This window comes from Alligator mississippiensis, chromosome 1, assembly GCF_030867095.1.
Source record: "Alligator mississippiensis isolate rAllMis1 chromosome 1, rAllMis1, whole genome shotgun sequence".
Classification (NCBI taxonomy): Eukaryota; Metazoa; Chordata; order Crocodylia; family Alligatoridae; genus Alligator; species Alligator mississippiensis.
In genome coordinates, this window is record NC_081824.1 from 103,560,718 (window position 1) to 103,582,287 (window position 21,570).

Consider the following 21,570-nt stretch of genomic DNA (forward strand, 5'->3'; position numbering starts at 1 on the left):
TGCTACAGAGGGTAGAGGTTTGGGGAATTCTGACTATAACTGTGAGAGCACTGTGGGAGCACATAATCTGAGGCTGGGTGGAGGGAACAGGGAGTTACCCTTTAATCAGCATCATGAGATGGGTGACAGTCAGCTTGGTGCCTGCTCATGAAGTATGCCTTGTGCCTTTTGCTCAGGGCACTTCTTGCCTCAAAGGACTTTAATGAGTGGTCACCGATGACTGGCCATTATCCTTTGAGAAAGGAAGTGGAGCACACCCTAGATAAATTACCATAAAGCACGCATAATAATACCATGGCACACCAAAACCTAACAAAGACCAGCCAAGCCCAGAACCATAGACCCACCCCATGGCTTTCAACATAGGTAGGAGGGCAGAGTGGACAAATTGGTGACACTGCTCCCAAAACCTCAGTTACCCAAGCCCTCTTGCGAACAGAATGCATTCTCCATTGCCTCAGACATGGGCACCCACCCCTTCACCCATAAGGGCTCTAGCACTACCACCACTCACAGTGGTTCTAGTGCATACTACTGTACACATAGTCCTGCACCCACCCCTTGCCAGCACTGCACCACTTGGAATCCTCTGCCCGCCAGTCAGGGTTTGGGTACCAAGACTGAGAGCGCCAAACGCTGGTAAGTTTCCCGATCATGGGGTACTTCTCGAAAAGCCACTGACTTCTAGTTGAGATTTGTGAATGGGCTAATTGCTCAATACCATTTCCCCTCCCAGGTGTTCTTTGCCCTTCCACATGCGATGCTGCGACCCAGAAAGAGGAACAATACTATCAATCAGGACAATGATTGATTAGGTAGGTATTTAATAGAAAGAGTTGTGCAAATCTAAATAATACAATTATGTAGCATAAGAAGAAACCAAATTCTTTTCATTTTTCCTTCCTTTCACAGAAACCAGCCGCAGAGTAAAGCTCAGGAGGCATTGTAAAGATTTCAAATTTGTCTTTTGACAGAAATGAAAACGATGATCTCCAGTTATTCCATGCGGGACTACTGTTTATTGATTTATTATTTAATTACCATTGTTGTTTGTATGTCTGATTGATTGATTGATTGATTGATTGATGGTTCTTACTTCAAATTCTGTAAATAAAAGTTCTGATACTGTACAGTACTGTTGTGTGTGTGCTGCAAAAAAACTTGCTGCTGGTGCAATGGTACATTTCAAGAGAGGATTGCAAGATGGGTGGGCAGGGGAAGGAGATGTAGGTGGGGAGGATGACTTGGGTAGACCAACAGTTTGTGTGTTTACAAAGGAGTGAGGCTGGACAAGAAGTGCAGACAAGTGCTTCTGGTTGGGGCTGGGGCTGAGAAGTGGTATAGTGTGTGGGGGGGTCATTTCTCCTGCTGGCACCTTGGTGGTGCTCTGGGTGGGCAAACCATGAGTCGACTGGCTATTCGAGTGTTGTGTGTGCACCCCATCAGTGCGCTGAAGCGGGCGCAGGGGCTACCTTTGCCTTCCATCACTGGGGGAACTGTTGGAGGGCCGGGGGAGCACCTAATTCGAAGACTGGAAGAAATTGTTGGCTGCAGTGCGAAGATTTAATTTTGCTTTCAAAGAGGCACTTGGCAAAAAGTCTGTGGTCCACTGGGTAGGCAACCCCCAAAGTCTCAACAGAGCCCCAGTAGTATGTGCCTGCCCCAACAGTGCCCTGAAGCAGTGAGATGGCAGCAAAGAGTGGGGTGGGGGGTCAGGCTCCTGCCTCCTGCTGGCACCTTTTGGTGGTGGCCTGGGTGGGTAAACAATGAAAGTCAACCAGCTGCCTGAGTGTTGTGTGCACGCCCCATCAGGGTGGTGGGGGATTGCTACCTTTGCCTTTGTACCTTTGCACATAATCTCAGGCTGGGTGGGGGAACCAGGGAGAGATCCCTTAATTGGGATGATAGCGCAGGCGGTTACTGTGAATTGTGCCTTTGGCTCAAAGCGTTTATTACCTCAAAGGACTGTAATGAATGGTTACTGATCACTGGCCATTATCCCTTGAGAAAGGCAGGGCAGGGTACCCTACATTAATTTACACATGCCTATAAGCAGGGTAGGGGGAAGATCTTGTTTTATGCTGGGAGCCCCGAAAGTCCCGCCAGTACCCCAGTGGTGTGTGTTTGTGTTTGGCCCAACAGTGCCCTGAACCCATGGTGGGTGTTTGTGGGTCTTGTCTCCTGCTGTGACCCTGGTGGATTCCTGGACACCCCTCAAAGTTCTGCCAGTGCCCCAGTGGTCTGTGCTTGCACCAACAGTGCGCTGCAGTGGTGAGTTGTTATTAAAAAGCTGGGGGGGGGGGCGGGGGGGAGGGTCCTGTGTTCTGCTGGCACCTTGGTGGTTCAGTCCAAAAAACTGTATTTTCAGACGCAACCTAGAGAAATGGCGATTTTTGTGACGTATCTAGGCACCGCATAACATGTACAAGAGCCTCTGCACTGTTCAATGAGACATCTAGATTTGAATTCAGGGGATGTCCAGCAGATGTAAATGCACTTAGATAAACATCTGTCAGGGATAGGTTAGACAGGGATGATTCTACTGTGAACAATCAGTTGGACTAAATGACTTTTTGAGGCCTCTTCCAGCCCTAGTTAGTTTCTGATTCTATGGCCAGAGTAACAACAACAAAAAAAGTGCCACAAACAATCCCTATGATCTGAGCTAGACGAAGCAGCAATACTGATTTGCTCCAAAGCGGGACTTTTTTGTCATGATTTTTTTCTTCTTCTCCTTTCTTTTGTAAATAAAAGTCAATATAAAACTGATGGGAAGAGAAGGGTCAGATGTTATTCCCCTAATTAGGTGCACTGATGGTGTGAGGCACCTATGTCAGCTTGCTCAAGTCCCCTGCATATCTCTTAATACAATGGGGGGAGGAGGGAAATTTTTTTGTGACTCAATCTTAGGATAAGGTGATGAAGTGTTACAAGTGAAAATATTAATGGATTTTTAGGGACTTGAATGGAGCAGAATAGAATCGGGCTCTCCCTAGCTAAGCACTGTGATCATTATCTTAGAATAGGGCTGTCCAGCTCAGCAGCCAGGAGCCACACACCACAGGGGCCGCACCAGTAGGAGCTATGCACCCCCACCCCCTCGCTGCAAGCTCCATTGGCATGGCATAAGCAGGCAGGCGAGCAGGCGGCCCCCACAACCCCCTTGTTTGCCAGCTCCTCTGGCAATATAGGCTGCAATGTCCCATGGTGCCCTACCCTGGCTCCAGAGAGAGACAGGAACTGAATCAGGGAGACCCCAGCAGCAGCAGCAGCTAAAGTGAGGAGGGGATCAGGGGATCGTGGGTCTGGGGAGCCCAGGGGCCATAGTGTCCTTGTGGCCTGCATGCAGCCTGCAGGCTGTCAGCTGAACAACCCTGACTTAGAAGGATTAAAGTAGGCTGTGGGCAGACATAATGTTTGAATTGCTACAATGGCTGCAGCACTTCGAATCTCTTCTAAAACTGTAATGCTACTACTAAAAATGTAATATAGGGATGGACAGATATAATGCCTCCCCTGCAGAGCATCCTACTGGAGCACTACAAAATCACTGTGAAAGCATGCAGCAGCATGCTCTCCAGCCATGGGATGCAATGTGGGGAGGGTGAGGGGCATGCTTGGTCCCATGGCTTTGTTCTCTCTCCCTCCCACTGGGCAGTGGAGCCTGTCAGGTAGCCTGCTGCAGTCCTCAGGAGACCTAGAACTACAGTATACTCACTGACAATCTGCCACCCTCACTAGTGGGGTAGGGAGCAGTTACTGAGATGCAAAGCTCACTAACTGTCCACCTTGGAAAGAGAGGGTGGAGCAGAGCACTGTGAGATGCTGAAAGACTGAGGGTGTAGTTATACGTTACCTTTCAAATGTGTTAAACGCTCTCAAGACAGGAGTGTCCACACAGTAAGGCAGGAAAAGGAGCTAAAAGATGGGTGGGAGCCGCGGCACAGATGTGGAAAGGGGGACACGGACCCTGCAGCTTTTCAATGGCCCAGATCAGGCCTGCATTGCCCCCATGCAGCCATATTGAGGCTGCATAGCCCTCGCTGAGATCCATGGCTACCTGGCAGCTCACTGCCCTCTGCTCTCTCTCCCTCTTGCTCCTCTGCCCCTTGCCTTCTACAGCATGACTTTTCTGGATTTATTTAAGAAACGCTTGGATGCTTACCTTGCTGGGGTCCTTTGACCCCAGCTGACTTCCTGCCCCTGGGGCAGGGGGCTGGACTTGATGATCTTTGAGGTCCCTTCCAGCCCTAACGTCTATGAAGCTGTTGGGCACTGAGGGCTTGATCTGGGCTTCCAGGGGTGATGTGGGCCTGACCTGGGTTGACAGGGTTTCAATCCTGGAGCCTATACTGCTGAAACAATGATCAGGCTGGACCAGGCATGGAGCAGACCGGGCAGCCTTCTAGCAGCAGGTCTGAGCTATGCACATTAGAGAGAGTATTTACCCTTAATGTGCAACTGCTCACAGAATGTGTTAACTTTCCATAGAGTTAGCACGTGCTAGCTGTAATGTGTAACTACACCCCAAGAGACTCCTTGTTTTGTTAAGGTTCACTATCCACATGTAACCTGTAACCCTATGGAAAGTTTGCTCTTCCATCCAGCAACAGTTTTGTAGTGTTACAGGGGCATGCAAGTCTGTCCACTCAACTTTGGTAATGCTATAAGGACCTTTATAGAGCAACTAATATTATGTCTGTCTGTACCCTAAGTCCCATACACTTCGATTACTCAAGCACTCTGCTGAACAACAAGAGGTAATGATGCATGCATTAAAACAGCTGAGTGACAATACCACAAATTTGTATATAAAAAAGGTACAGCTGTGGTTCAAATATTTACAACTTTTTATTTTTATATTTACAACTATTTACAACAATTTAATTTGAACTATCATTTTATGCAGAGATGGTTCATTTTTCATGGGATTTTTTTTAAAGTCCATATTTCCTTTAACACCGTGCATCCAAGTACTCAGAAAAGTAAAAGTTTATATTGTTGCATGTCTCTCTCTCTCAAAAAAAAAAAAAGAGAGAGACATAGGCAGATAGACAGATATGGTAGGGCTCTGGAGTTCTGCAATCAGCAGATTCTGGATATGCAAAATTACAGTTAACACTTTCATGACTTTCAAAATATTATCTAGTCCCAGAAAACCTGACTATGTACTTTCAAAGAAATATGCTGCATAGATTTAAGAAGCTATCAGTTATGCCACAACAGCACTGTCTGATAATATGCCAACGTACAAAGCTTAGAGTTACTCATAAATTTCTGCTTTTATATTTGACTAAACCGATGGTCTTGATGCACGGGACAATACATGTTAAATCTGGGCAGTAATAAAGATACAACACGTTCTGAGCAACTACATGGTAATGTTTACTATTATTCCTAACATGCCTAACTCACTGATTGTTAGTCCCAGCCCCAGCATCACACTGGAGTCTTGAACTGGCTCTAGTGCAGTACTGGGACTGGGACTGACAATCAGCTGATTGTCAATCCCAGCACCCACAGTGCAGAGGAGCCTTGAACTGATTGTTGGTTCCAGCTCAGAATCCTTCCTCCTGATCTTTGTTGATTTTCTCATCCCACCTAGAGACTTAGTACAGCAGACTTGGTACTCTGGTTCATCTTTTGCTAGCTGAGGACTTCAAAGTGCTCGTATTATCTCTGTGGAGCAGTCCCATGATAGCTGAACACATGTTCCTTAACACAATCTAGAGATACTCCTTCTATGAAAAGTCCTAACTTTGCTGTAAGAGCGCAGTCAGCATGAGTTTCACTGCTTGAAGGTGCAGTCACTCATGTTTTAAGAGCATGTAACACTTGCTATGTGTAATGTGCGACATGGCCCCTATTCCCTAATAAGAAAAGAACAACAAACAAGAGAGGCCAAACAAAGTCATTATTAATTGAACTTTTGGTCTTTAACTGGCCAAGAGCTGCTGCTTTCTCCTACTGACATCACCCATCGAACTCCTTGGCTTGCTGCCCACTGTAACTCTAACACTGCATTTGACAATAATGCTCATTTTCTCCCCACTGTGTGTTGAGTTTATCTCTTGTTTGCCCTCACCAACTGAAGACAACATTGAAGTGTGCAAATGGATTGCATACACAGCTATTTCACTCCAGAACAGCTGCTCTATAGTTGGATACAGATGTAAAACATTTTGCTGTAGTAGTGAATAACATGATATGACCTCATAAGCATTGTAGATCAAGTAATTTTGTAATAGGAGGCTGGTGTATTAAATATAGCCACAGAAAATTATTGAGGTGGGGAGGGAAATGGATTTTTGAGGTGAGGGATTACAAGATGAAAGTTATGAAAATGTATCTAGCAGAAGTGGGAATGTAGAATATCCCCTAAATACTGATTTCTTAAATCAGAATTTAAAGATCAAAAGCCTACGCAAATATATTTTCACAATGTTATCTTCCCAATGCTGTGTGTAGTACATTCCCAAACTTATTTCTTTATCTTTTATTATAAATGAAAATATATCAATGAGAAATAAAAGAAAGATGGATATGGGAGAAGGAAAAAAATAATTTATGTCATTTGAACCTTATCTCTTGCATTTTATTACTTTAATATTAGTTTTTGCTTCTCCCCTTTGTTTCTGGATTGTGTTATATCTTCAATTCTTTTTAGTAATGTATTTAAATTTGAGCCTCAAAACTGATATAATATAATTAATCTGAATTGCTGCTATGCAGTGGTAAAAAATTCAAGTTCTAGATATACTTTAATTATTAACAGGTTTTAAATATGATATCATTCTGACCTTAAAGGTCCACAATATATGAATTATTAATATAGGAATTTGAAGCTGCAGAAGTCTGCAAAGTATTTCATATTTTATTACCCACCCCCCTTGCCCTCAAATGCCAGCTCATGCCCATGATATTTAAACTTCACAGATGCAATCAGGCAACAAGCTTCCAAACTTTTGAAGCCACTTTCCAAACAGTTTATGTGTATCTGTCTCTGCTAGACTCAAAGCTAACATCCTGTTTACATTCCTTGTATTTTTTAGTTTTCTAAAACTGTAGCACACCGGAGTTTACTGTGAATTTTTTTTTTAATTCAGTAGTGCCTGGATTACCAGCAGCAAAACAGCTTGTCAGAGCTGCCAGGCTCTGCAAATTGTATGAGGGAGCTAGGAACCTGTAGGAAACATACAGTGCAGAAATGGGGAAATACTCTTTATCTGAAATGGTAATATGGTTCAGGAAGATAAGAAAGACTGTTTCCATCTTTACTTCTTTAAAAAGAAAGTTTGCCACAATTTGCTTAATTATGAGCTAGTGAACTGGATCCAGGGTTCAAATCTTAACTCTGTAGGAGAGATGCCCTCACTGGGGGCACTAGGATCCATTTTGCTCCATTTCTCCTCCTGCTAGGTAAGTTTGAGGAAGAAACAGAAACTGCTAAGAAGGCATGGAGACAGCCAGCAGGAGTCATGAGAAGCAGCTGCAGCAGCATCCTTTGGACGCTGACGACATCATTTCTACCAACATCAGTGTCAAAAAATCAGGAATCAGACATCCCCCAAATCATATGATTTCTTATAAAAATATATTGCCCTTTAATCTCTCTCAATTTTTGAACCCTTCCCATTTCCCTCCATGTGTGATAATCAATGGGCCCAACCCCCCAAATGTAGAAAGTACAGTGATTTTAGAAGGTGCAGAATGCCTTTCATCTGCACTTCCTTGACCCTCTAGACTAAGTACAGACGGTCACAGCACACCCCCCAGCCTGCTGGCCACTGCCAAGGATACCTGAATGCAGGTGAGCAGGGCTCATCCTTGAATGGCTGCCCAGCACTCCCTCAACCCCCTGCTGTCCCCCCACGGGGGGAACAGTCCCTCTAGCTCATGGCTGGCTGGATCCCTGAGCCTCAGTAGGGGTTCCCCACCCCTGGCAGGGTCCCCCCAAGTCCCACCCCTGCTGCAGAGAGAGGATTCCCCCCTCCCACCCCTCAATATGGTTCTTCAGGGCTTGGCCCCGTTCCAGGCTGCCAGGCACAGGCAGAAGCTAGGGAGCAGAGAGGCTTTACTGCCCCAGCTCTGTTAAAGCAAGGGGGCAGGGCCAGACCTACTCTGCCGGAGCAGGCAGCACAGCACAGCACAGCACAGCACAGCAGGGCCAGATTAACACATAGGCAAACTAAGCACTTGCCTAAGGCCTAGGGCCCTGAGTTGTGGGGGTGGGGCCCAGGCAGAAGGAATGGCCCCGTCCACCTCCTTTCCCTTCCCTTCCTCTTTCCTGGCCTTGCTGTTGTGGTGGCTGCTTCCTAGTGGCAGCTCTGAGCCCCACTGCCCATGGGCGGCAGCACTGGAGTAGGGATGGGAGTCTCGACTGGCCCAAGACCCACACGTTTGTTTGCCTAGGGCCCATTAAAGGGTTATTCCAGCCTTGCAGTCCAGGGCTGCAAAGCATCCTGGGATGCTGGAGGACTGTGACTTAACTTGAATCAGGAGGGAATCTGGGACAGAAATTCCATAAACTGGTTTGACATAAATCAGTTAAGTCTGATACTACATCCATCCAGATTTATCTTAAACCAGTTCTGGTCATTTTGAAAGCAGTTTCTATGAATTGAACTTCTGTTCTGTTACAGGTTTAAACCAGTTTCTGATCACTTAAACTGGTTAATGTGCAACTTTATCAGTTCAGGCCCTCAAAATGCTTGATCTGCCCTCCTACACCTGCATCAGTTCTGCTCCCCCCATGCTTTCCCACTGCTCCTCCTGCAACACCTGGGGTTGTTATGCTCTCTCCTAAGCCTGGGAGAGGTCCTTTTCTCCCTGTTACACACTACATTCTTCCCATGTTGCAGGGAAGGGGCAGAAGAGCCATCGCTGTTGTTCACATTTGTGCGGCTGGTGGCCAAATTGAACTGTCTTGCTGCTGCTCCATTCCTGCTCCCACTTCCTCAGAAAGCTAAGACTAAAATTCTCAACAAAAGACAGGACCACCACAGTCTCTATACCTCAGAGACAAAAGCCATGCGGCTCCTAAGATCCAACAATGAAACAGTAACCAAACCAGCAGACAAAGGGGGAGCTATTTTCATCCTTAATTGTCAAAAGGGATGACAAGATCGAATGGTCACTAACTCTGCCGCGACCGATTCAGGCTGGACATAAAAAAGAACTTCTTTACTGTCCGAGCCCCCAAGGTTTGGAATAGACTGCTGCCAGAGGCGGTTCAAGCACCTACATTGAACGCCTTCCAGAGAAATCTGGATGCTTATCTTGCTGGGATCCTATGATCCCTGCTGACTTCCTGCCCCTGGGGCAGGGGGCTGGAGTCGATGATCCTCCAGGGTCCCTTCCAGCCCAAATGTCTATGAAATCTATGAAAACTACATCAGTGGGCACATCCACACATGCAAACACATACCCTTGCAGCAGCTCAAATAGAAGTGATGCAAATTTGAGCCAGGGCTTTTTGCCTCAGTGCATGTGCCCAGACAGGGGGGACACATGGAGGGTGCATGCGGGTGCACATGCACCCCGAGTGTGGCGGTGTACCCACTACAAAAAGGCGCTGCTCACCACCCCGCTACTGACACCGCTGGTAGCACTGCTGACACTTACTGTCGCCACACTCCTGCTGCTGCCAGCGCAGCTGTGCCCCGCCAGATGCGTTGTTCATGTGCCTGGACATGCACTTTGGTGTGGGGCAAATTGTGGCACTTGGGGCAAAATAACCCTGCCTGGCTCCTCCTGGATCTGCAGCCAGGGGGAGCTAGAGCCTGGGGCTAGCACCTGTGCTGGCCCCAGCAGTGTAAAAAGCTGCCCTTTGCTGGCCTCAGCAATATAAAAACCTGCCCTAGCAAGCAGCTCAGGCCTACTCCTTTTCAGGAGCTTCTGGGGCCAGGCCAATTGGTATTTGGGGACACTAGCTCCTTGTGTCAGCTGGACCGCTGCAGCAGCATCCCAAATCCATTTTTTAAATACCTCCAAAATCCATGTTCTTTCACAATTAGAACAAAAGACCACTATATGTGTGTGTGTGTGTGTGTGTATAGAGAGAGAGAGAGAGAGAGAGAGATCAGCTGGGCAGTGCTTTATTGATATATTTACAACGTTAAAGCAATTTGGAAGTCTACCAGTGTCTCTTATCATCATATTAAAATTAATTCTAAATATCTGTGTGTGTTGATATGTGCTTTTGGTTTTCTTCTCACATGCTGGGTGTGTGATGGGGGGATGTGGGGTTTGTAGGAGGGGGGTGAGCAGGGGTGTTGGGGAAGGCGTGTGGGCACGTGTGGAGGGATGTGGGGGGACGTGGGTTGGTGTGTGGCTAGATGTGGGGCAACTGCGGGGGGACTGTGGGTGTGGTGGGACCTTGTAAGGGGACTGCTCAGGAGGGGTGTGTCCCCTGGCCCCCACAGGGTGCAGCCTCACCACACAGCACATGGACTGCCCCCCCTGCAGGGTGCCAGCTCCACCCTGAAGGGCCACAGCCCCCCCGCAGGATCCCAGGAACCCTGCAGGGCTACAGCCCCCTCCTCCCCCCCCCTGCAGGGCCCACAAGTTACTCCCTGCAGCAGCAGCGGGAGTGGGGTGCTCAGAGCCTGCTGCTGCCAGTGCCCCCACGGTGCAGCGTGGCCCTGAGCAGCTCAGAGCCAGCACTGCCTGTGCCACTCTTTGAGGACTGGTACCACTCACCAGTGTGGGGGGCAGTTGCCACTCATGGGGACTGTGTGTCCTGCAAAGCCAGGCCCTGCCAGCACTGGGGTGGCTTGCACCACCAGGCTGGGTTGGTTCCAAGGTGGCAGGACCCGGCGAAGCATGCAGACACAGTGCGCCGAGCCCGGGCCCTGCCAGCATGGGGACTGCTCGCACTGCCAGGCCAAGCTGGTTCCATGGCAGCAGGACGCAGCTCAGGACAACACAGTTCCTGCGCGCCCCGCTGAGTCCTGCCACCATGGAACCGCCACGGCCTGGCAGCACGAGCTGCCCCAGTGCTGGCAGGACCTGGCTTGGCTCAGTACGCTATCCCTGCATACTGAGCTGGGTCCTGCCTCCGGTGGCAGTGCTGCTTGCCCCATGGTGCCTACAAGGAGGAGGCGCGCAATGGGACCTGGCCTGGTGTGGCTACGGCTTTGCACCGGAGTGGGACGCACAGCTCTGGGAGGCGTGGCTCCTGTGCAAACACATGCTAGCTGTGCGGCCCGGTCCGGATCGGTTGGGTTGGGCCAGTAGGGTATGGGGCTGTGGTTCTGCTGCAGGTACAGTGGGTGGCAATGTGGTGCTTTGTGACCCGGGCTCCGTACATGCTGAATGGATCCAGCCCGGCCTATCCAAGGCCACGCACTAGTGGGTAGGGCCGCGGCCATTCAGCACGTCTGGCCCGGGTTTCACAGTGCTGCATTACTGCCCACTGTGCCTGCAGCAGAGCCACAGCCACGCTGCCTGCTGCCGCCAGCACCACAGGGGCTGAGTGGGGGGGCAGGCATATGGCAGCCCTACTCAAGCCCCTCCACATACCCACCCACACACCCACTGGGACATCCCCCTCCACTGCTCCCCATACCCCCTGACACCCCCTCCACTCCTCATAGCCCCCAACAATCCCCTCCACTCCCCTGACATCCCATGCCACTCCTCATAGCCCCTGAAAACCCCCTCCACTCCCCCAACATCCGCCACCACTCCCCATAGCGCCCTCCACTCTCAACACCCCCAAGCATCCTCCCGCTACTCCCCATATCCCGCACCACTCCCCGCCACTCCCCATAGCCACTGACACCTCCCGGGCATTCCCCCACCACTCCCCATAGCCCCCGACATCCCCCAACATCCCCCTGCCACTCCTCACACCCACCCACACCCATAAACCCCTGACCCCATGTCTCTGCCTTACCTTTGACAGCACTGGGGGCAGCAGGAGCACCACAGAGATGCTCTGGCTAGAAACCAGAGCATCTCTCCTTTAGGACCAACTCCCGGGTTGCCTCTGCGATCATGCCTTGCCCTACTGTTCTGCGGCATGGTTTTTTTTGACCCCTGGATATTCAGGGGTCTAATTTTGCCCCTGCACTGCAAATATGCAGTGCAGGGAACGTTTTTTTGTTCCTAAACATGCGCCTTGCAGCACCTCAAAGGGGCTTGAGACGCTGCAAGATGTACGTGCGCGCTCGTCTGGATGCCCCCAACGAGGCTAAACAGACAATTCTCTGACACTATTATAAAGATCTTTGGGAGAACCACGTCCATTTTTACTCAGGAAATGAAAAATATTATTAAATCCTTTCCAGACTAGCTTCAGGAAAAATTACTTCTACTAAGTAGAAGTCTCCTCCCCTCTCCTACACCAGGAACTCTCCTCCTCTCTTCCCACTCTCCTACCCCAGGAACATTTTATATGCTGCCAAAGATTTACAAAGGTAACTTTGGCACACTCATCATATCCAACTGTGGTATCCTCACTGAAGAGATATCAGGATTCACAGAAACCATCCTGAAACCACCTGTCACTTAAAGAGCGAATTCTCTAGAAGATGCAACAGACTTCCTCAACAAGTTCCCGAACATTAATCACCTCCCTGAGAAGACCATACTTCAACCATGGATGGCATCAGCCTATACACTAAGATCCCACACCATGAAGGCACAGCTGCCTGCCTGAAATACCTATAAGAAAACAGATTACACTCATATTTGCAACCACAATGTATTGCGTAATTCATCCATTCCATCCACAGCCACAACTTCAGTTTCAACAACTGACACTTCCTCCAAACCATGGGCACAGCTATAGTCATAAAGATAGCTCTACAATATACCAATGTCTTCATGACCACCTGGAAGAGAAATTTTTAGAAAAATTCGCCACCAAAACTGCACTATACCTGCACTACACGTATGACATTTTTATTATCTGGACTGAACATCTGGACTTGCATAATGGCTTCTACCACAGGCTTAAAAAGTACTACCCTTCAATCAAATTCTCTCTGAAATCCTCCTACACTGAAACATCCACTCTCTAGATAACACAATTTCACATCCCCACCACCCCCCCAAAAAAAACAACAACCAAAAAACCTTCCCATGGATGACCACACTTATGTAAGCAGTATTCTGTGGTCAGTCCCTTACGTACCACAGCATTTCCTCTGGGAATACTTATGAGACGCATCTCAGCAAACCAAAAACTGTCTTTACCCAGCAACCCAGTACAATCCAGCAGAGAACTAGACTGTATCTTTGAGTGTGTTGTCTAAATGCCCTGCAATAATCTCCTACAATACAAGAAAAAAAACTCGACTGACAACTGTTGGTTGCCACCTACCATCCTACACACAAATCAATAAAAAGGATCGTCAGACAATTACAACCTATATTTAAAAAGCACCATACTTTGAGAGACATAGTTCCACTAAGCCTGCAACTCCTCCCAGTTCCTGGCCTTCAGACACCCTCCCAAACTTGCCCAACTCATTATCAGAAGCAAACTCCCCGATGTTCAAAAGGAACCAAAAGTGACCCAAGCTTGTCTCAAAACAAGTATAAGACCTGTCAACTCACCTCTACTAACACAACACGTGACACTCCCCACAATAAAACCATCAGAATCCATGGATCATTTACATATCTATCCTGGAAAGTGATATACCTCATCTAGTACACTAAATGCCCTCATGGGTTAGGGACAGACATTCAAAAAGCCTGAAACTGAATTGATTCAATCTTTGCAGGTTAATGTAACTTGGATAGGCTAAATCAGTTTGTAACCAGACAGACATCCCAGACATGCAGGCACATGCCAGCAGTGGCTCAGGCTAGAAGCCAGGGGACACCAGAGCAGCTCTCTCTTCTATTCCACAGTATTGAGTTGAGGGGGGGAGGGATGGCCAGGCCCCAACAGGATGCTCGGATTAGGGAGGGGTTCCCACCCTCCTGACCAGCCAATTGATAACACAGTGTTTATCACCACATTAAGAAAACAACAGAGGGACATTACCAGCTACCTTTTGATTCTGCCTTTGTTCCATCTGCCACAGCATGGACCATAGCCAGGATGTGGTCTGCTAGCTAATACTGAGTGGTGTCTGTATGGCAGAGGGGATGGGGAGGGGAGGGAGCCAGCAGATGCCTGCTGTCTCTGCCAGAGCTGCAGCCAGGGAGCAGAGGAGAGGGGCTAGCCCTGCTGTGGAGCCGAGAGCCCTGCCCAGCCAGAGAACATGCCGGGATGCTGGGGGAGTTTGATTTAACTTAAACCAGCAAGGGGTTTGGGACAGACACTGCATAAAATGGTTTGACCCAGATCAGTTAAGTCTGATACTACATTCAATCAGGTTTATCTCAAACTGGTTTCAGCCATTTTCAAACTGGTTTATGTGTACTGAACATCTGTTCTGTTACAGGTTGAAACCAGCTTCTGATCACTTACACCAGTTTATGTCTAATGTCTGTCCCTAGCCATGGCAACTATATGAGTGAAACTAGACAAAAACTATGTACCAGATAGAGTGATCGCTCAAAAATGATAAAGGTCAGAGACACTAGAACACAAGTAGAAGAACATTTTTCACAGAATAATCACTTCTTGTCTGACCTCACAGTTTTCATGTTCAAGAAAAATTTACAAAACACCATCAAAAGATGAGCCTGGAAGCAAAAACTCTTTAGCTTACTGGACACTAAGAACCAATGATATGACTTCATGGTCCATTATAATCTACTCGATACTTGCTAATCTCTTCATTTCATGCTTGATAACAACCTACTGAAATGATGCTGCTTTCCACTCATCAGGTTTTTACTACAGCTCTCTTGTCAGTTGGCTACCTGATCATTTATCTTATATCCTATTCCTATTTATTTCTTATTTATTTATCTATTTAGCTCTGCTGTGCCTGCTTCTCTCCCAAAGACCCGAGGAAGGGTACCATGATACCTGAAAGCTTGCCTAAATCTACTGGAACAACTGCATGGCTGGGATAACAGGTATCACACAAAAAACTCCTGTCTCAAGTATTTTCTGGGCCATCAAGACTACAATATCACTTCAACACTACCATCCAAAATTTGCTCTCTAGACGTTTTTCTACCACACATTAATTTAGACTTATTTTTCATTTTAGCAATAAAGCTTGTGGACCATACCTTCACCAGTGGATTAATAACACCAACATTAGGGCTTGCATTAAAGACCTTGTTGAAGTTAGTCTCTCTGTTAACCAGCTCCAGTTGATAGAATTTTTTGTCCTCCTAACAAAGAAGAGCAAGAAATTAGAACCTCTCAGTGCATTTGCAATTAGCTAAAAACCATACATGCATAAAAACTGTTTCAAACATAACTAGCTCTAAATATTTTAGAAGTAACCTATATTTCTATGAATTCCTTTCAATTTTTATTTAAAATGTATGTTTATAGCATACCACAGGCAATTAAAGGAATACCACATAGTTTACATTTATAGGATTCTGTTGTTTATATTTCACCCTTAAGAAACAGTCTGGTGGGCTATACATAGTCAAGGACTCAGAATACTTAATTTCTAGTTTTTGTACTGCCTAAATTATAACCAGATAACTATTCTGAACCTCAGTCTTCAATTTTTGTTTCTGAAACAGGAACATCAGAATATCCTGTCAAGCTGCTGTGGATTTGAGAGATGTGGAGACTCTGGACAGAATCTTGTTTCATTGTGTATGTTCAAATTGCACTTAACCAAGCCACGTAGCTGTCCCACGTAGCTAGGACACTTACAGCAAGTGATTTTACTATACATGCTTATGGATTTGCACAGCTACTGAGCATGTGCAGGAAGCTGCGCTCTGGTAAAGCAGGTACACGATTCTGTACACATGAACCTGAGCAAAAGTTCCAAAACTGCTGCTCAGCAAACATGGGGGAAGGAGGACCCTCTCTTGTTTAGCCCCAAACCCTAGTGGTTAGTGCATGGGCCTTTCCATACTTGTTTTGAAAAGCAGTTGAAAATTGTAGGTCCCAGCTCCTCAGAGGGCAGGTCTACTAGTTCTATTCCAGCTTCAAAGGTGGGGAGCATTTCCCTAAGAACATAACTAAAATGCTTTTTGCAACTTAAATTGTTAAGCACATTTACAGTATCATGCCCAATCTTGCAAAAGTTCATGTATATGTTTAACTTTACTAATTGTGACAGCTCAATTATAGTCACTGGGATATTAGCATGTGCATATTAAGTCCGTTTTGAACAATTTTTCCCAGACATGTTTATATCCTTCAAGAATTAAAATATGTAAAAACAAAACAAAAAAACAAAAGCAAACAAAAAACTTACAATCAGTTTTTTTATGAGTTGATCTCTCTCTGCAATCAGATCTTTCAATTCTGCAATAAGCTGTAAATCTTCTGGTCTTGATTCTCTGTTTTGATATTTTTCTTCCATTTCTTCTAAACTTTATAGGAGAGAAATAGCACATCTTAAACTTAATATAATCGACATAAAAACTGAATGAATATGTTCATATCTTTGATCAGTACAATAGGATATACAATTAATAAAAACAGGAAACCGTTCCTCTCACACATTAAAATTTCAATTTTAACATGAATCTGAATTATTAAAGAGGTTTTAACAAGTTTGGATTTCATATAAGACTATTCTCTTGCTGTACCAAATAACATTTTGGGTAAGATTTTGAAAACTCTGTACATGTAACCGTCAGTACCATTAAAGAAACCTGGTTGGGACAGGACTGAAAATCCCTTTGAGCAAGGAAAAATAAATGAACTGGAATCACAGGATGCATTTAAGAAAAAATAGTTTTCATGTACTAGAACAGGAGTAACTAATTTAATTTAACTTGAATTTTGAGAAGTCAGCAAAATGCATCTTGGCTGACTTGTTCTTAGGCACTGAGCAAAAACAAGAGTCCTGATATTTATCTAATATATTATGAGATTATAAAGAGGTGCACAGATATCATATTGGAGAGAGAAACAGAGACAGACAAACAGGGTTGGCACCATTTTTCTCAGCTGATGTGGAGGAGAGTGGGGCAAAGATATCCGAGAATGCTGAATACTAATTAGTAACTAATTGCTGGCTGAAAAACCAATTTACCACCATTAGACATGGAAATAAAGGAATTAGCAGCAAGAAAAGCAATTAACACTTGGATATTAGCATTTCAAGAGGAAAATAACAATTGATTAGGTTGAGAAAAATATGAAGAAACTGGAAATGCAGAGTGGGAAAGCATTAAAGGAGAAAACTGAAACAAGCCAGCCAATTTAGGAAACAGTTATAGAAGAAACAGCATAAGAATCTTTATGTTTTTAGCAAAAGATAAAGTTTTGAAAGTGTTTTCAGGAAACTACCTCAAAACACCATTTGTTGCTAAAACATAATTTTCAAATTCCTAATTGATGCTGAATATTTTCCAGTAGAAAAACTGCTGAAACACTTTTCTGTCAAACTCAACTTTCACGTAGTTTACTGTCCTAAGTTTCAAAACAGGCCCAGACTTTAGAATCTTAGGAGAAAAGACCCTGAAAAATTACAATTTAAGGTATTCAGTCAGCATCAATTTAATTTCACAAAACTTGTTGAGATAGATATAACTTTTTTATTTTAAGGCACTATTTTCTGTTCAAAAGCAGTCTTATATTCTTGACACGTGTACACCTAAAACTTATAAGAATAACATTAGGTGGTAAATTGAGCATGCTTAGTGAATCTGTTCACGACTTAACATAAGGATATTTCCTCTCACTAACAGATGGAGGAAAAATGTTAAAGGGGTCACATGATTCAATGATATAGTCTCCCTCCTTGTAGCTTCATTATGGAAGACCTCTAGTGTGACTGGTACAGGAACACAGAGACTTCTACTAGTTGGTGAAAGTTCTCCAATACTGAATGAATATAGAGGCCTTATAACTACCTCTGGCAGATGACGGGAGATATAGCAACTAACATAGAATACATTGTCTGAGGCGAGGAAAAAAGACTCAGGTTACAAGGACAGGGAGTAATAGCAATATATGCAAGGAATCATTTCATTTGCAACTCTGCGTAATACGCAGCTAAGTTTCCCCCCAAATCACTAGCTTATTGGCCTCTGTTCTAGCACCGTGCACAGCTTCTGGGGGGCTGCATAAAAGAGAAGGCCACATATTTTGGTCTGCAGAACACTTCTTTTTGGGGTATGCAAGCATGAATTTACCACCTTCCAATTCAAATAATGTAATTCTCAAAATGGAAGCGTAAGAATTAGAGTGAGCATACCAACTAGGGCTGTGCGAAGCTTCTGGTGGCAATTCGATTCAGAGGAGATTCGGCCCAATTCAGTGGCCGAATCTCCAAATCTGAATCGAATCGGGGACTAATTAAAAGGTCCGAATCAATTTGAAGCTCTCCGAATCTTTGGAAAAGGGAGCTGCAGCTGGACTAGGAGCTGGTAAGAAGGGGGCGGGAGAGGGGGGGCTGGGAAAGGGGAACATGGGGGGACCCCTGCCAGGCCCCATCCCCTGCCTGCTTCCCCAGCCTGCCCCATGGCTGCCCTGCCGGCCCCAGCTCCTGGTGCTGTAAAAAAAAGCCCCGACTCACCAGGTGCTGCCAGGTGGGTGCGCAATCCCCGCTGCCCCCCACTGCCCCACGCTGCATGGGGGCCTCTGCATGAGTCTCCCAAACCCCTCCTGCTCCCCCAGCCCTCCCTCCTCTGGCCCTTTAAGAAAAAAAATGAGAAAAGCCCCAGGACTCACCACTTCTGCAGCAGCCTTGGAGCTTTGGGGGGGCTTGTGTAAGAGTCCCCCATGCCGTAGGGGGCAGCAGGGGGCAGCGGGAATTACCTCCCACCTGACAGGAATGGTGAGTCCAGGGTTTTTCTAAGGTTTTTTTTTCCTTAAAGGGCTGGAGCTGGGGCAGGCGGGGTAGCCATGGAGGGTGGGGGCTGGAACAGTGGCATGGGGGGCAACAGAGACTGCCCCCCCACCCAGCAGCACCCGGTGAGTCAGGGCTTTTTTTTTTTTCTTCAAAGTGCCAGGAGTTGGGCTGGGCAGGGCAGCCATTGCCAGGCTGGGAGAGTGGGTGGGGGATAGGACTGGGTGATTCAGAGATTCGGCCAAATCGATTCGGGACAGTGATTCGAATCACCCAATCTAATCACTGTCCCCCTAATATGAATCTGAAGCGAATACTAGTCGCTTCGCACAGGCCTAATACCAACCAGCGTTATTTGTACCCCAAAATAATAAATTTAAAGAGAATAAACATATTTAGACAAAATATTTTAAAATTTCAAAAACACGATTGCATCTTGATTTGCAAAAAAAGCTTTTGATTAAGAATCACAGACTTTTAAATACACTCAGCTGTTTTATTTTTGTTGATAGACTCTGTTAAATTTTATGCTGGATTAAACTATTGTATACAAATCCCCAGAGTTAGGCTCAGCTGTCATTTTATTTTCATGCATCTCAGAAGCCAGTTTCTGTGAATATCACAGTACAGAATCCAGTTAGAATAGCTTACTAATACTACCATTAAGTTACTAAGAACTAGATTTTTCCAATTCACTAAGTCCATTACTCACTGCACTTACATGGTACAGTTATAGAGTGATAGAGGACAGGGCTGGAAGGGATCTCCAGAGGTCATCTAGTCCAACCCCCTGTCTGAGGCAGGATCAGCTCTAGCCAAACCATCCCATACAAATACAATCTAAACTCTAAATAAGATTATCCTCAACTCTGATGCAACAAAGACCTAACAACCTAACCTGCCACAGATAAAGCAGGGGAAACATGGCAGTCAATGTCCTGATTCTATAAAATGTTGCTGATATATGCTTAAGAGGTCCTGGGTGGAGGGCCACAACCCTTTCTACAGAGGAAGGCAAACCTCCCCACAGTCCATACCAATCTAACCATGGGGTAAAATTCCTTCCTGACCTCAAATATGGCGATCAGTCTGACTCTGAGCTGAGGGGCAAGACCCTTTAGCCAGGAACCTCAGGCTTTGCTCCCAGCAGAATTGGCACACCCCATTTAAGTCCTCAGCCTTAGTTGTACCAACAACCAATGCCCCTGGGGAGGCTTAAAAACACCCCAACACATATAGCAGAAAAAAGGGAGGGGTCAGGGGTGAGGCAGGAGCAACCAATAAATAATAATATGCAATAAATACTTGCATAAAGACTTATAAGGGTCCTACTATTAATGGTATAGGAGCCAGGTGGCACAGGATTTTAGAGCCATAACTAGTTCCCACCATTCTGTACATGACAAGAGTTTAGATTCAGCCAAGAATCTTGCCCTGTATTTCCTTTTAAGACAAGGATGGTAAAGATATAGGCTATGCTGGTATATCATATTATATCATATATCATATCTTTTGCGTAAATGGCATGAATAATTAAAACTGCTAGCTGAAAATTACACTTCTAAGTGCCAGAATGAGCCTTTATGCCCCTGAAAAGATTTTATCCTCAGGAAGATAATTTTACTACTGCTAACCTTCTCACCAAGTGCTTGTTGAAAGTATGTGCTGAATCATAGAAAATTAGGGTTGAAAGGGACCTCAGGAGGTCATCTAGTCCAACCCCCTCCCCCCCACCCCACTCTAAGTAGAACCACCCATAATTACATCAGCCCAGGCAACACTTTGTCTAGCCAGGTCTTAAAAACCTCCAAGGATGGAAACTCTACAACCTCTCTGAGTAGCCTGTTTCAGTGCTTCACTACCCTCCTAGTGAGAAAGTTAACATAAAATAACCTAAACTAATCTAATCTAGTTAACCTAAACTAACCTAATCTAACCTAAACTTATTTTGCTGCAACTTGAGACCATTACTTCTTGTTCTGTCATCTGCCACCACTGAAAACAGTCTAGCTCCATCCTCTTTGGAACCATCCTTCACATAGTTGAAGGTTGCTATTAAACACCCCCTCAGTCTTCTCTTTTCCAAACTAAAGAAGCCCAATTCCCTCAGCCTCTCCTCAGAAGTCATGTGCCCCAGCCCTCTAACCATGTTCGTTGCCATGTGCTGGACTCTAATTTGTCTCCTTTTTTTCTGTAGTGGGGGGCCCAAAACTGGGCATGATACTCCAGATGTGGCCTCATCAGTGATGAAAGGAAGGGAATAATTATTCCCCTCAATCTGCTGGCAATGCTCCTACTAATGCAGCTGACTATGCCGTTAGTCTTCTTTGCAACAAGAGCACACTGTTAGCTCATATTTAGCTTCTTGTTCTCTGTAACCCTGAGGTCCTTTTCTGTAGAACTGCTGCTTAGCCAGTTGGTTCCCAGTCTGTACTAGTGCATGGGATTGTTCCATCCTAAGTGCAGGACTTTGCACTTCTCTTGAATGAACATCATCAGATTTCTTTTGCACCAAATCCTTCAATTTGTCATGGTCTCTCTGAATCCTAGTCCTACCCTTCAGGATATCTACTACTCTACAGCTTGGTGTCATCTGCAAACTTGCTGAGGGTGCAGCACTCCATCCCATCTTCCAGGTCATTGATAAAGATATTGAACAAAACCAATCCCAGAACTGACCCTAGGAGCACTCCACTTGATACTGGCTGCCAAACAG

The 21,570-nt window shown here is 45.8% G+C and overlaps 1 protein-coding gene across 5 annotated transcripts in view; it reads right to left on the bottom strand.

Annotated features, from left to right (window-relative positions):
* The window catches only part of FAM184A (family with sequence similarity 184 member A), a 239,692-nt gene that overhangs the window by 25,340 nt on the left and 192,782 nt on the right, over positions 1-21,570 (bottom strand). For 4 of the 5 annotated variants that reach the window (XR_009464363.1, XM_059733278.1, XM_059733272.1 and 1 more), the window contains 2 exons: positions 16,308-16,425; positions 15,148-15,252 (listed from right to left, as the gene is read on the bottom strand). Coding sequence is in view for 4 of the 5 variants with exons in the window: in XM_059733278.1 (XP_059589261.1) it covers positions 15,148-15,252; positions 16,308-16,425 (223 nt within the window). In the remaining variant the exon portion in view is untranslated. Of the gene's footprint in view, positions 1-15,147; positions 15,253-16,307; positions 16,426-21,570 lie in introns of those variants that run through there. The other variant, XM_059733284.1, reaches the window with a different exon arrangement.